Here is a 16732-nt window from a genome sequence, read left to right on the forward strand (position 1 = left end):
ATGTAAGAAAATATATTTAGGGGGACTGGGAGAGCTGCATAAGAAAGTGTGTATGTATGGTGTGACTGTTCAGATTTCAGAGATCTCAAGGCTGGTTCCTAAGGTACCTGTAATCAGTTGACACATGAATAATTAGATAATTGTAATTGTCTTCATGGAGAGGTGGAAGATATTGACACACAGGGTGATTAGTAAAGAGTACATTGGATTTTATTTGCAATCATTTACTAAATACTTTATACATTTGTTCCAAGGATCACCATTTTATTTCCCAAAAATAATATGCAGATGCCACTGAATCCAGAGAGTTCTTGGGGTTTTCATTCTCCACTGTACTCAAATTTAAATTTCCTGAAATATTCAGTGCTTTTCCTACTACTCCAAAGTCATAAGAAACACCCGATTTTCTCATGGTAAATTATAAATATGTCACATCTGAAGCAGTATTACATTGTTTTTCACTTATTTCAAGTCAGTCTGTGTTTTCTAAGGCCCATTATGCCTCCATTCTTGAGATATTCACCCTGAATACATAATAGCTTCCTGTTTTTTCACACTTTGGTGTTTTTGTTTCATTCTGAGAAGGTTCCCTCTTTACATCACCACCTACGGATTAGTTTACAGTCCTTAAAGAATACATGGAATAAAGTTGTGCTTTACTATTATGAACAGGACAGTGACATTGATTTAATGACCACGCTTCTTATCATTTTGGTAGAAAGTTGTGTTTAAATGATGCCTTCATTCCCTTACATCCTTAGAGTTTCAGTAGTCAGTTTGATTTGTCAGTGATGTACATCAAGGGTTGCATTCTGAGTCATGTGACCATTTTCACAGTGTAAGTAACAAGCCTCTGATACTGGGGACTTGGGGTCTTGGGTTCAGTCTCCAGTCACTTCTGTTTACAGATGTTTCTGCTCACAGATAAAACTTTGGAAAGGCCCTGGTGGCGGTTAAGAACATATGCTATACTGTATGTCCCATCATCTTATGGTAACCCAACTGTCACAAGTAACAGAAACAGCCCCATGGGAGTTCCCTCATCTGAACTGGATTCCAGATTTGTCTAAGGTGACCAGAAACCAGGGAAGGTCATAACACAGCTTGCTGGGGGTTTTAGAATCCATCTTACAGTGTTCAAGTCCATGCTCAGTGTATGTGTATAGAACTCTGGTTCTGAATGAATAAATTAATGCATTTGCTGCGTGTGATTTTCATTGACAGGTGAGCAACAAAGATGACATAGACAGTTTGGTTGATGTGTGGGCAGTTGCAGCCAATGGTGATGTAGTGTATAGGAGGGGAGTTTCGAGTTCATGTCCATCAGTAAGTATCAGCCACGCATTGAGTGGGCAACAGATATGAAGTCATGATCAGTATCTGGGCATCCTGACCAAAGATTTTCATTGATGTTCGTAATTCCTCAGGTTGTATTAGGATAGTACCTTATTCCGCTAAGCCATTTTCTTCCATTCTGTGCTGCTTGATGCTGTCAGTATAGAATATGACTGAATGATGGTTCACAGCCAGTCTAAGAGAAATTGTAAATAATGTGAAATTTTAAGTGGTAGCTGTTCAAGAAATGTTATACTATTTGTGGAACCTGAGAGGTTTATTACCATATTCACAAGAGCCCTTTTAACCTATCATTGATATCAGACATTTGAGGGACTCTGTTCCCTGCAGACAGAAGATATTTAAAATACTAAAGATGATAAGTGCAAATTTCTAACTCAAATTTAATATCTCCTGTCAAAATTACATGATATAGTTCAGAACTGGTAAAAATTGTAGGAAACTGTATTTAATACATATATGTGAAATTAAGCTAACTTACCACTGATGTGGATTTTCATTGACATAAGGAGAAATGCACTGTAGTGCTCATCAGCTTTCAGAAATTCAGTTTAGTGTGGTAGTCTTCAGAACACAGTCTAGCATTGCACAATTCACACTCCTTTTTCTTAAACACTGCACTTTCTGTTTACAGTCTATATTTCTTCTCTTAACGAAATGTCTGTCATTGTGATGTGGTACTGTGTTGGCCTTGATCTAGGAAACCCTCCATCAGCTGCATGCCAAATGATAGCTGGGTCCTGTATTATATCTCTACAGGGGCAGGTTTCTCAAATATCAGGGTTATGTACCAGAAATGTGTGCCATATCAAGACAGTGTATATTGGAGAGTTTCTTCCTGTAGGAATAACACAGTTTTGAGGGACAGGGACTGTGATCACTGACAATTAATTTCCCAATTATTTTTATCCAAGTTCATGTCTAATAGAAGATCTTCAGTCCAGCTTGGTACTATCCTGTCCCCTTCTTGCACACATGAGAGTGAAATCCCCCAGGGGTCAGTCCTAAGTGTTACCATCTGCCACTGCCATCGATGACATTTATGAGGTTCATCACCCTGTTATGTGCTCCTTATATGTAAACAACTTATCTATTTACAATTTTAAATCCTTCCAACCATTGAATGATAACTCCAGCTAACCATCAAACAGCTGTCACATTGGAGTCAGGAGAGTGGTTTTAAATTTTACATCATGTAGACTATGTGTTTCCATTTTTGTGAGCTCATGGGAATATTCTCATATCCCAGGATTTTTTAAATTTTTAATTAGAAAACAACCTCCTGCCATTTTCGAAGACTGTTAAATTTTTAGGACTGATTTTGGACAGCTGGCTCACATGGGCATCATATGTACAGCTAGTCCAGGCAAAGTGTCATTGATCAGTGAACATTGTACATATTTTAACTGGAGCCTCTCAGGAAGCAAGTAGAACAGAATTGCTTAGGCTTTATTGGTTTCATTCATTCATGGCTTGACTACAGACCCTTTATCTCTGCCTCTGCATCCAAGAGAATTTTATCTGTTATCAGTCCTATCCACAGTTCTGCAATATGTCCTTGTACAGGGAAATTTAAAATTAGCAATGTGAAAAGTCTGTACACAGAGTCAGAGGAACCTCTGCTTGCTAGTTTCTAATAAATTTTAGCATTTAGTTATTCCACAAATCTGAGCACTGTTATGAAATGCCCCTCCTGTGGAATAGTATTCCACCCCCTCTACAAGGAAAGTTTTTGCTCATTTCCAAGACAAGCAATCCTGCGTGCATTAGGTACTAGGAGCTCATGGATGCATTCTGTATTGCCATACCTCCCATCATCTGTTTCAAATTTCTCACATTACTATACATAGTCAGGCCACTACTGTGATACTCGCTTCTGTAACCTTCCCAAGGTGCGTACCCCTCCAGACACCTTCCCTAGGATCTGTACATTGTACAGAGATGTTTTCATACTATATGGAGCACAGTCAGTTTTGCACATGGGCTTCTGATGGACGGATCAATGGTGTACATTTCCAGGAACTTATCACACCTCATATACTGTTAGATGTGAGAGCTTTTGCCTGCCATGCACCATTAGTGATATGCTGAATGAGAACCCTGATATCTTAACCCACATTATAGCCCTTTTACAAGCCACTGACCTCTTCCACATTTTATAAGTGTTTTACATTAACCTTTTATTGTACATGGGGTGTAACTAGTAGAATAGCCATAGCAGCTGATGCATTTATAAACACACTACTATTACTTCTTCTTCTACTACTACTACTACTGCTGATGTTACTACTGTAATTTTACTTGTTTTGTTTTGTGTGAAACTTGGATGTGTCATGTTAAAGGAAGGACAAAGATTAAGGATGTTTGCTGAGAATAATATTTGGACCTAAGAGGAAGGAAGAATCAGGAGGCTGGAGAATTTGCAGTCATCACCAAATATTATTAGAGTGGTAGATTCAAGGAGGATGAGATGGTTGGGGCATGTAGTGCACAAAATTTTTGTTGGAAAAGCTGGAAGGAAAGAGTCCACTTGAAAGACCAATGTGTAAATTGGAGGATAACATCAAAATGTATATTAGGGATTTAGGGCCAGAGGGTGTCTAATGGAATCATCTGACAGAACAGGGATCAGTGACAAGGTCATGTGAACACAGGTGGGAAATTTCTTGGCTAGCTGAGCCTACTGTAGCTTCTCAAGAAGGAATCTTCTCCATGAAGTTAGTTTGTTGCTTACTAGGACCACATTCTGTGCAGTTACATTAGTAATTTTCTCTTTGAATGTTTAATTTTGTCACAGCTTTGTTTTCTTATAGGATTAAGTACTTATATCTGTTTCTTTTTATAAAGCAAAATCATGCAGTTTACTTCTTTTCTGTAAGACAAATAACAGTGCTTGCTGATGTTTTCTGAATAGATAATTCTGTAGTGAGACACTTCCTGTACTTGCTTTATGTCTGTTCACCAAGTCTGTTTTTCGCAGAAATGTCTATTTCTCTCTCTCTCTCTCTAATATTTTTCCTTCTAACAAACATGCAACCAAGACTCACTCTAACTGACATGTGGTGTATATAGAATTTCCATCTGCCAAAACTGAAGCTTCTAGCCTAAAGAGCTAGGTTATTTAAAGTTATTTGTAAAGATTTCCATGGCAGATGGACAGATTAAAGGAAAAATTTCTCAACTTAATGCAGCACGGTACCCAAAAGATTACAATGAAATGGACCTTGTTCAGGGAACATCATGGGAACATGTACCAAGTGATCACACACTGGCCAGTATCAGCTGTGGAGCAGACAAGCAGGTGTGGGCTGTTGGCAGGAATGGCTCTGCATACTGGAGATTTGGAATTACAACATCAAATCATATTGGTAAGTGCAGCCACAGTAGCAGCAACCATTTTATTTTAACACAGTTACCAGACTCATAACCTAAATGGTTCCTTCTGATACAGCAGGGAAATGAAGAATATCATTCATATTTTATGAAAATGACAAGATACGTAATTCCTTTTCCTTTGGTTTTTGCAGCTGGAGCTCACTGTATAACTTCAGCTGTCAGGTGTGAACCATATCGAATGCTGAGTATTAACCAAAATCTAACTCACCACCTATAGCCTACCCTGCATAAAATTTCCAAGACTTGACAAACTACACTTTCATCTTGAAGATGGTGACTGCAAAACGTTGGTTAATACGCAACACTCCATGCAGTTCCTTCTTTAAAGCTGCTTATACATGCACTCCAGCTGTAAAAACCCAAGTAAAAAGGAAACTAAAGCTGTCCCACTACATGCCATGCAGGCGCTTGGGGCGAGTGGAGGTATAGCTCCTACTCTTTCTTGACCTCGACACTAGATGGGGGTGAGGTGGTCAGCATCACGCCCCGGCCGCGCTTTACCCCCAGGAAAGGACCCCGGTACCCATTGAACAGGAGGCTGGGTGGGCTCCAGAGCCAGTCTGGACGCAGAGGCTAGAGGAAAAATCCTCTGCCCCCATCGGGGATCGAACCCCGGTCATCCAGCCCTTAGCTAGTCACTATACTGACTGAGCTACACCGGCTCATTGTAAAAACCCAAGTACAAGAATGAAATGTTTTAGTTTGCAACATCAAATCAGTCTCATCAATGGAACAAGAAAGTAATGCTTCTTGATCATTCTAAATATGGCGTATGGCCCCCAAATCATAATTCCCATTTCAAATACTTTCCCCATAAATTTAAAATTGTTTGTGTGTGTGTGATCAGTCAAGCAAAATGTGCATATGCCTCACATCAGAACAGTACAAGTATCATAATATATTCATCACCATTCAGAGCAGTCTTACTGCCACTTTGCTTACAGTTTCCAACTCCCAGGAACCTTTTTCCCTTTGTTTGCCAGCACAGCATTGTTCTGCAATGCACACACACACACATGAGTTATGAGTTACTAATAACGTCTATGGGTCAGGGAAGAATCTTACAAAGTTCTGTGATGCCAGTTTGTGATCAACAAAATAAAGATAATACTTTCAAAGATAGCAGGTCATAAAATTCTGGGTCTGATTTTAGTCAGTATCAGTAACAGTCAATAGAATACTTTGATGAAAGACTCTCAGGCTACAAGCTACATCAGGTGGCTGAAGGGTGAATAAACCATATCTTCTGCCAACGTTTTAGCCACCTGACGCGGTTTGTAGTCCAAGAGTCTTTCATCAACTTCTGTTGCCGTGAAAGCTTCACTTTATACAATAGAATACTTTGTTGACAAGTCTCTCTGACTTTGTCCCATCTGGAGAGAAGTCACTGCTTTGTATCATTTTGAATAAAGGCTCTTTTCTACACATTACATTGTGAGATGGCTGACATTATGAAAGTATGTGTGTGCGTGCTTGTAAATATGCTGTCTGAAACTTGGAACTGTGACCACAGAAACCTGCATTTGGACAAGAAACTCTCACCAGGATGAGAATATATGAATGGTTTGTTTGATTTATGGTCATGGTTTTATGCTCCAGCAGTCCATTAGACTCATCATCATGTATTCATGGTATTATTGCTCATTTTCATGTCAGATGTTCTGGTGTTTTACTTGGATGTTTTGAAGAAATGCCTGAGAGACGCAGTTACAGAGCAAGGGCCAGAAAAGTGAAAGTTCTGCATAAGAGAATTATTGCTGGTCTCTGATCCACCTTACTCGCCAAATTTAGTATTTTAAATGGTGGAGAGGTATAATAGAAGTTAACCTGTACTACAGCTGCTTGTTTTTTATTGTATTAGGTGAAGTGTGGGTGACTGTGGAACCACCTACAGGGAAGACACTGAAACAAATCTCAGTTGGTTGTTGTGCTGTGTGGGGATTGGATTCTTCAGGTCAGCTCTCTGTACGCAGAGAAGTTACACCTGTTTTCCCTGAAGGGACACACTGGCAAACAATACCTACAACTGCTAGTGATATGGGGAACCATGGTGAGTATAACAGTCAGGTATTACACAGTTTGTGACAGACACTTATTCCCCAGAAGGACAGTATAGGAGCCAAACATATTCGCTCAAGTGATAATACATCTGACTTGTACTTGAGGTTCAGGGTCTTTGTTTTGATTGACACCAGGTATCCTGGCAGAAGACGTTGGTTGTTCTAGGTAACACCTTGAAATACAGTGTTTACTCATACACGAGATGATCCTCCTCTTCGAAACTTAAATATGTATGTAGAAAATGGTTTTCTTTTCGCTGTTATGGATAGCAATATTACCAATACTAAAAACACTGACAATAGAAGCAGAAGGGAGACTGGAGCTTAAACAGTTGAAGTAAAGGAGAGAAAGTTATGTGGTATAAAGAATATTATTTTAGTTCTTGCTTGCAAATCAAACATCTAAATATGAACACCTATTATACGTACAAGGTCTAACACAAAAATAACAAGACTAATGCTGTACGAGGTGCGATCGGAAAGTTTCAAGACTGCGCCTATAAAAACCCGTACACTTATCTCAGGTATTAAATTCATCCATCACCCTCGAAGTAGTTCCCCTGGGAGTGAACACAACGATCCCAGCGCCGCTGCCAAGCCTGGAAGCATCCCTGGAAATCTTTCTTTGTCAGCCTGTCAAGCACCATCTGCGATTCTGCCTGAATCTCTTCTATCGTCTCAAATCTCCTTCCCTTTAGCTGAATTTTCATCTTTGGGAAGAGGAAGAAGTCACACAGAGCTTAGAAAGGAAGTTGGGGTCGGTTCTTGCAAGATCTTTGAGCTCCTGACAAACGAGAAGTCGATTCTGCTTCTGGTCCTCAGACAGGAGCCTTGGCACAAACTTGGCTGCGATGCGTCGCATGTGGAGTTCTTCCTTTAGAATCAGCTGACAGGTCCCATAGCCTATCTCAACAATGTCGCACAAGTCGTTGATGGTACGACGTCGATCTTCGTGAATGGCCTGCCGAATCTTCGTAACATTTTCGGGCGTTGTGCTCGAAGATGGTCGTCCAGAACTCTCGTCATCATCGACAGAGGTTCGGCCATTTTTAAAACGTGAATGCCACACAAAAGTTTGTGCACGACCCATTGTGGACTCCCCAAATGCTTGCTTTAGCATTTCATAGGTTTCCGTAGCCGTTTTGTCGAGTCTTTGGCAAAATTTGATGCACACGCCATTCCGAAATCGCAGGAGGGTCGGTGTAATGCACTACCAAAACGCCCGTAACTAAGAAACAAATGCTAATTCGATGATGCCGGGTGGCACACTGATTCACTATGAATGTAGGCCGCACCCCCTAGCGGCAGAAGCTCGTACTACATCCGGTTTGCCCTCTATTGACACAGTCTTAAAACTTTCCGATCGCACCTCGTAACTAGGCAACCAGTAATAATGAGGGTGAAATAAACACCCAATTTGACCTTGATCTATCCTCTACCAGTGATACAAGTTTCAACTTGATCTCTTCACTTAGTAGCAGTGGACGAATGTTTCTGTACAGACATGTTTCTATGCTCGGTCGGAAAATGTCAAATTTTAAATTGGAACAATGCATTTCCATCAGATTTCTTGTTAAACTTAAGAAATCTGCAGCGGAAACATTTCAGTTATTGACTGAGAATTACAGTGAAGATAGTATGTCTCGTGCATGGTGTTTGAATGGCACAAACGGTTTTTGGAAGGCAGGGAGAGTGTAGAAAATGATGAGTGCTCAGGTCATTCATGCACATCAATTTTCTTTGATATCAAGGGTGTTTTGCGATTGCAGAGTGAGTTCCCAGTGGCCAGAAAGTAAATCAGCAATATTACATCGAAATATTGACAAAATTTCATGAACAAGTGAAAAGAAAACTGCCAGAGTTGTTAAAAAACTGGTAATGCGCCATCCCACACAGCTTTGTCTGTGAAGCAGTTTTTAACCAATAAGATCATAACTGTGCTTGGCCACCCCTCCTATTCATCAGACTTGGCTCCCTATGACTTCTTTCTCTTCTCCAAGATCAAATCCATGCTCAAAGGAAACCATTTTGAGACGGTAGAAGCAGTGTAAGAAAAAATTATGGAGCTGCTGAACAGCCTTACTGAAAAGGATCTACAGCACTGCTTTCAACAGTGACAGCATTGTATGCTGCTGTATGTCAACTCCGAAGGGAACTATTTCAAGGGTGATCATAGTTCATTTTTGTAATTATGTAAATAAAAAGAGTTACAGCATCAGCCTCGTTATTTTTGTTGTGTCACTCAGACAAATCCAGCAGCAGTGGAAAATCATCCCAGAATAATGCAGTTGGGTTCCGTCACGTATCTGCTGGACCAGTCCAGGGTGAAATCTGGGCTATAACAGCAACAGGAGTAGTGTGTCGTCGTCATGGTGTAACACCTGACAATCCTGCAGGAACAGGGTGGACACATGGTATTGGGGTGAGTTGCATGCTGAGTCCAGTGTCTTGGAAGAAAACCTTAAAAAACAGAAGACATATTCTTAAAATCACTACTAGTTAAATAATTAAGAAAGGAAAATTGTATTGTATTTTAAAATTATTTGCATCAGATAGTCAGTAATGTACATACATAATCATATAGAAATAGTAATTATTTATGTTACTGTAGCCCTTTATGTTGTGGTTAGTCACCATTCTAACGGCATCTCAATAATTAAGTAGGATTTGGAGTTTTTGAGGTGGTGAGTCTGAAGATGGCTGTCTTCTGGGTTGTTGCGCCATGTAGTCTGGTAGAAGTTTACCAACATTTCAGAGGTCCTTGCTACCTCCATCAAAAGAAAAAGTGGCTTAACTCACGTAGACTTACTGACGCATTTATGCCAGTTTGCTGTTGAGAGCTTTAATTTGAGGTAAAGATACAGAATAGACATCAGAATTGCTTCACACAGAAAAGTCTGTTTAGAAATGTCCCCATACAGAGAGTGCCTGAAGTGGGCTGAAGTAATTATTTATACAGCTCATAGAACTGCTGGCAGACCTCAAAAGCATATAATAAGAAATAAAGGCTTTAAAATCAAGCCAAGCAGGCTGGCTCAAGTACAGGCCATGACCACTTCGTGTCGAATCCTTTCGAGTTCACTGATGTCATTAAATAGGAAATAACCTGTTTATATGATCAAACATACAGCACACACTAGAATTAGCTTGTATTCCCTTTTACAGAATACATTCTTTTGTACTGAGATTTCTCCATTTCAGTCAGCAGCCTTATAATACAGAAGATAAGAACTGAGAAAGAATTTGGAAAATTATGATGATAAAAACTAAAACAAGGTTAGAGATGTGGATGCCAAATATTAGTCTGGCTAAACATTTACCAGTGGTCAAGTCATTCAAAGATGGAGTCATTTTCAGATACTACATACCAGATGAACAATGAACAGTCTGGAATATAGATCTATAAAACTGTGTGACCAACGGATGTTCATATGACATTACAGTTTGCAACAACAACAAATTAAAAATTACCTCTTGGAGAGAACCATTTTAAATACAGTGAACTCCTGATTATCCAAACTAAAGAAGGGGATAAGACACTTGAATAAAAAAACATGGAGAATCCAAAATATTTTGTTAGGTGCATTCACAGAACTTCACAAATTAATTAATTTTTTATGCAACTGATGTTTATTTTGAGAAACAGACTGTAATGATCATTTGGTTCTCTAAATTCTTTAAATTCCTCCTCATGGCAGTACAAATTTTACTCTCATGAATGGTAAGTAACTCATCTGAATAGCCAATGATTGAATAGAAAAGCTGACCAGTCATGAAAAATATGCATAATATCTGGGAAATTCAAACCAAATAATATGTATTTTGTGGGAACAATTCTCATTAAAATTGTAGGAAAATTAATGGGATTGAAATAAGATGGTGTAAATAAAAAGGATATGTACATTGTGGGAATGTGAATACGAGGTTCTACTGCACTGAATTGTGATCTGATGACAGACTGAAGTATCTATTTGTATTTCTTGTACAATTACATTAGTGATACTGAGATGAGTTTGTAGTTGGAGGAGTAGGTTTGATATTGTATACAGAAATGGTGCAAGATGTAGGTAGAAAGAGACATTTCATAACTGATAAATCAGTATTTGATTTGAGTTTGAGATACTTTTATTTCTCAGTTTATCCTGAAGAAATTCAAGACTCAGTGACCTATTGAATTGTTGCATTTTTTGCAGGGAAACTGGCAATATGCGAGTGCAAGAGGATGCAACATCAAACCCCTGGAGTCTTCTTGCTGTTGATCTCAGTTTCTTTGTTCTGCTTCAACTGTAGATGGGAATAAGATATACAGTTAGTTATATGTGCACGTAATGTCTAGGAATTGCATCCACAGTTTGTATGTCTCTCTTGGGCCGTCATAGTACTAGAATAACAACCGCTGGCAAAGATGAGAATCAGCAAACGTAAACATAAATTGTTAACACATTCTGTGCCAAGATCAAGGATTTCTCTATTTAAAATTCTTTACTGCTGTCAGTTTTCCTTCTGTAGTTTAATAACACTTATTCTACTACATCAGGTAGGATATTTGTTTGAATGATTAATGAGTTGGTAATGATGTGGTCATGACTTATTTTAATTCTCAGTGATGGTGTGTGAGTTCAGATTCAGTACCTTTGTTGCTAAACTGATATTTTACTGTATTGCCTTAAGGAATTATAAATTCAGAAGAAATTGCATATTTGTGGTTACCATGTTGCCAGCATCAGGTTGATGAAATAAATACTTGCGTGTATAATATAATGCACTCAAAATATAAACAAACATAGTTGAAACTATTCCCAAAAGTTTGCAGAAGCTTACAAAGCATTTTCATTTGAGTCTGTCAGCAACGAGTGAGAACCAGTATATTATTGCAGCAAAGAAATTAAAGTACTTGTCTGGAGAAACTGGAAAAAGAGAATACCTCAGTCAGGGTTATGGCATGTGTATGTACCTACCTGCACATGTCTGACGTATGTAACCGGGATTTAAGTAAAAGTTAATTGGACATTACATACTTCTGTCTTTCATTAGGCAATCCTCAGCCCTTTGCCATTTACATTGACATTGATCTCTGTGTTTTACAGATCTCTTGAAATATTGGATGTTGATTGAATGCTTCATATTAGATGTCTAACTGTAGAAAATTGTGTGTGTGTGTGTGTGTGTGTGTGTATATATATATATATATATATATATATATATATATATATATATATATATAAAAATAAAGGGTATTTCAGAAAGTTTGGCAACAAACACTCCTCTGTGTAGGACTTTATTCTTATATAGATGCATGCATGATACATAAGAAGACTTTGGTAACATCACTTTTCTGTGTAGTCTCCACATGGTCCTGCGCGGTCTGAGGCATCATGCTTCGGACCGGCGATACGGAATGCGCGCTGGTTCGAGTCTCAGGGGAGAAGAAATTTTCTCATGAGCTTTCGGCCAGTGTATGGGACCGGTGCCAACCCAGCATCGTGAGGAAATTGGGGAGCTACAATGGGTAGCGTAATCCGGTCAGGAAAGCTAGCAATGGCTGGGGGTTCGTCGTGCTGACCACACGTCACCCTATATCTGGTTGGATGATCATTCACCTCTGCTTAGGAATGTGAACGTGAGGCCAGCAGTCAAGCTAGTCGGCTTTGGCTCTCTGGAGCTGTTACGCCACGGATTTAATTTAATTTTGGTCTCCACATGCGTTTCTGTATGTAACGGTCCAAATTACATCTTCTGCTGAGGTAATTTAATCATGCTATTTTATTTCTTATTTTTTATTTATCTGAATTTGTTTTTAAATTCTTTTTCAAAATTTTAACTTTTTGTAACTTCAATATGTCAAAAGTCAGTTTAGGCTTATGGTTCATTGTCACTAGGGTTTATACAAAAACCTACTTTTGAAAAAACCGGTTTTCGAATTTTTACAAAAAACAATATAATTAAAACAGTAAAAATATTTATACTTATTTTAAAAATTTTCAGTTGATTTAATATTTATGGAACTACAAAAATATAACAAAATAAAATATACCCCATACAAAACCAAATAAAATAACTAAAATCCGTACAAAATATAAATTATACATTTTTATTTCATTTAGTATTTTTCTTCAGGAAATGTGATTTCAAAAAACATAAAATGTCCACTGAACGATTACTTAATCTTGTTCTTATTCTGGATACAAAATTGCCTGAAATATAAAATACTCTCTCACTGGCTACTGAACTTGATTTTATCATTTTCAGAGCATCAGATAATAAATCTAAATTCTTTGTTCTTTTATTGGTTGCCTCAAATACTGAAAATTCGGCCTTCAGTGTCTTTCGATTTGATATTATTTCTTCAGGTTCCTCAAGAAAATATATTATAGACAATATTTTTCCAGATAACTTAATATGTAATATCAAGTTTCGAAGCTAGTGGAAATACACTAGATTTATTTGTTGAAATGTTTTGTGGATTTTGCAAATATAGCAAAAGGGTTACCAATCCAACTTGTCTTCTTTCTTGAATTCGTACTTCTAAAGCATTTAATAATTTGGAACTAATTTCAGACTTTAAATTTTTTAGTTAATTTAACAGAAATTATTACGTATTAATTCTATTATCTAAAACCGGTTTTTTAAATTTTAAAAACAGGTTTTCGAATTTCACAAATTTATCCAAAAAAACTGTTTTTAAAAACTGACAAACCCTAATTGTCACTCAACAGATGAATGTTACTGGTCAATGCATTGTATGGTGTGAGTGAGAGAGCCAATCAGACGCAAGAGCTGTGTGCAAGTGGCTATGTCACTGGGTTTGAATATTTTCGAACCAAGGACAGGACGCTTGCAGCAGCGCATCAGTTTGGCACACTCTAGAACAAAATTTGAACACATTAGCATGCACGCCAAATACAATTCTGAAATCTTCTTGCGGTTAAAGACAAATATCATCTGTATTGTTATTGACTAAATAAATAGTGTAAAAGAAAAATATTCAGCAATAGCAGCAGCCTCTAGTTGGCAGTTACTGCCGTTAACACCCCTGGGGAGATTCAAGTGTCTACTGAGGAGCCAAGCTCCTATCACTGAGTTGTTATATGTAAGCATTTTTCACACCATTACAACAAGGCATCTATCCCAGTGTGGAAGGAACCAGTATCAATCACCGTCAGTCAGGAAACACTGTGCTGTGCAACACCATAAGTTACCAATTTCTTATTGGCCTGGGGGTCCAGAGAGATGGAAGTCACATGTTGAGACTGTATGGCAGGTGGTCTAGAACTTGATTTTTTAAACTACCCCATATCTCAAGAGACATTTATATTGTGTTAAAATTATGACAGCATATTTGTAAAACACTAAACATAATTTCAGTGCCTACCACATAGATGTAAATAAATTTTGAATATGAAGATCCATTCTCTGCAGTACTCCAAAACAGTCAGTGCAGCACAATGAGGTCACACTGGTTGCTTGAATTCCACAACGTAATGGTGCTTTTGTCTTTTCAGTGCACAGTAGACACACTTCAGCTTTATAGTGTTTTCAGTGACTGCAGTAATTTTGGTGAGGTTGTACATATAGGCAAGCATCTCTTTCTACCTGTGCACTTCAGTAATGTGAAGGTTCCAACCATTTCTTGCAGTAAATCTGTTTTGCATATCATCTGCCTGTTCTCACTGCACAGTGCATGATGTCTGCTTGTCATATTATAAGGAATAAAATTTGTTCAAAATGCACACATTTAGTCCAAAATTAAAAATAAATTCACTAATTTATGGAAGATCTTACAGCTTCATAATATTTTTGCAACTGGTCACTCAAATCCACTCTTCCCATTTTGTATGTGCAATTAGCCACAGCTGTTGAGTTTGTATTTTGATATCCTTTGTGTCCCTTCTTACTTTCTCCTGCATTATAACATCAGGTCTTCGATCTGAATTTGTAGGAAGTAGCAGGATATCATGCTGATCCCTGCCTAACTTGATGTGGGTTCTATGTCATGAGGTGCTTGGAAAAAGCATAAGCAAAACAATTGAATTACAGCAAAATAACAGTGTATCTTACCCATAATACATGTTAAATGACACAAACACAACACACTTATTCATGAACTTTGCCCTTTTATATCAGCAAAATAACAGAAAATCCTTTGAACAATGTAAAGCTGGTCTTAAAATCATTTACATAAAAACCAAGAACAACTTTCTTTAACAGTGTACTGATGACTAATGGTTCAGCAAACAAATACTAGAATAATATCTGTGCACAGTGTACTAGCTGTCCATAATACCAGCTTAGGAACAGAAACACCTTGTTCTCCCCTGAGAACTGAGAGAGAGTAATTCCTATGGGCTACAACATGACCACCAAAACCACCCCTCTCTCTAAACCAGCTCAAATACAACCTCCCCATGCTTGCACACAGGACACAATAGGAAGGAAACAGAAGGATTTTGATGAGCCACATCAGTCAACTGCAGGTTAATCACCCAGCCAGTAGCAAAGAGCCAAACACAATGGCTCAATCACATTCAGCAGTTGTGAAACAATCATGTAATTTCTGTGTCTTCCATGATGTTTCCCTTTCAGAGCTTTAGGTGTTTCAAATTATCTGCATCAGCATTTTCATTATAAAAGAGTAGTTCCATGTGCATACATTTTCTTTTACAAAAGGAATTTCATTAGTACATTTCTGTGCATTCTTCAGTCATTTGCAGTAACACAGATCTTCATCTTGGTTCCTCCTTCCCCCCCCCCCCCCCCAACAGATCTTGCACTTCATCAGATAACCACTGTAGCTGAGAGACCTCTGTTTTTGAGCTTCCAGATGTGTTTAAAACTGACCATGGCCATATGTACTGTTAAGTCACAATACAGAATTAAATTTCTTTATAATGATATACATATGTGCTACTTTTGCATGGTCAAATTACTGTGGCCCTTAGTACTGTATTCAATTTTCTGTGATTATGTAGATGATACATATGATAATACTTGCCTGTCTTATGTAATTTACTGCAGGTGTACTATTTTAGGTAGGAGCATCAGAATGCAAAGATGCAGAAAGGTAAATGGGAACTCTGTTTTTTTCCTTTCTTGTAAATAATGCAAAGATAAGTAGGATATGAGGTTTTCATGGTGCTGAGTCTGAAGTAGAAGTCCACCAACGTTTCAGAGGTCAAGCTGCCTCTGTCATCAGCATGACCTCCGAAATGTTGGTGGACATCTACCAGACTACATTGCGCAACAACCCAGAAGCTAGCAATTGCCTTTCCATTTGCTGCACCTTAGCTGCTAATGACATTTATAACAGGCCTAATGTTTACATGTACCACAAATGTAGCATAAATCTTTTGTTTAAATCGGTCAGCTGCTAACTGTATGTTTTATTGTTTATCTCATGTATGTATAGTTCTGTATTCTGTCCTTTGAATTTATATTATTGTGGTGCCCTGACTCTAATTGTAGCTGTTGACTTTGCACATTAAAATAAAAAATTGATTTATCATCATATTATCTTTCAGAGAAACCACACTGATGATGGTAAGGGAAAGTGACTGAGCCAATCACAGGCCACTGCTTATTTGCCCTGAAAACAATTGACACTAGCCACCTCTGTGGTGAGAAGCCTGTGACTAGCAGTATGTACTCTGTGACCGCACAGAATGTACCATAAGTGAATTATATTCCCACTTGGAAATACAACAGGAAATAAGCATGTAGATGTTGGAAGCAGAGCAAAGATAAACTAGGTCAATAATTTCATTCTGAACAGCAGATATATATTCTTCTGTTTCGCACCACACACATCCCAATTTTCATATTCCTTCTAGGGCTAAAGAGCTGGGACCCAAACAGAATTCATGCAGTTTCTGTCAAAAGCAACAACTTTTTGGGTGAGTTAACGTTGCCATTTCCTCCCCATT

General features: G+C 38.1%; 1 protein-coding gene across 5 annotated transcripts in view; it reads left to right on the forward strand.

Annotated features, from left to right (window-relative positions):
* Positions 1-11829, forward strand: part of Pex23 (tectonin beta-propeller repeat-containing peroxin 23) — a 57240-nt gene extending 45411 nt beyond the window's left edge. For all 5 annotated transcript variants that reach the window (XM_087346868.1, XM_087346870.1, XM_087346872.1 and 2 more), the window contains exons 19-23: positions 1225-1326; positions 4589-4724; positions 6614-6802; positions 9059-9234; positions 11006-11829. In XM_087346868.1, coding sequence (XP_087202994.1) covers positions 1225-1326; positions 4589-4724; positions 6614-6802; positions 9059-9234; positions 11006-11071 — 669 coding nt within the window. In that variant the 3' untranslated portion in view covers positions 11072-11829. The remainder of the gene's footprint in view (positions 1-1224; positions 1327-4588; positions 4725-6613; positions 6803-9058; positions 9235-11005) is intronic.
* Positions 11830-16732: the final 4903 nt, after the last annotated feature.

This window comes from Zootermopsis nevadensis, unplaced genomic scaffold, assembly GCF_977971745.1.
Source record: "Zootermopsis nevadensis isolate Lab colony 2312 unplaced genomic scaffold, Znev_1.0 Znev_ptg000011l, whole genome shotgun sequence".
Classification (NCBI taxonomy): Eukaryota; Metazoa; Arthropoda; class Insecta; order Blattodea; family Termopsidae; genus Zootermopsis; species Zootermopsis nevadensis.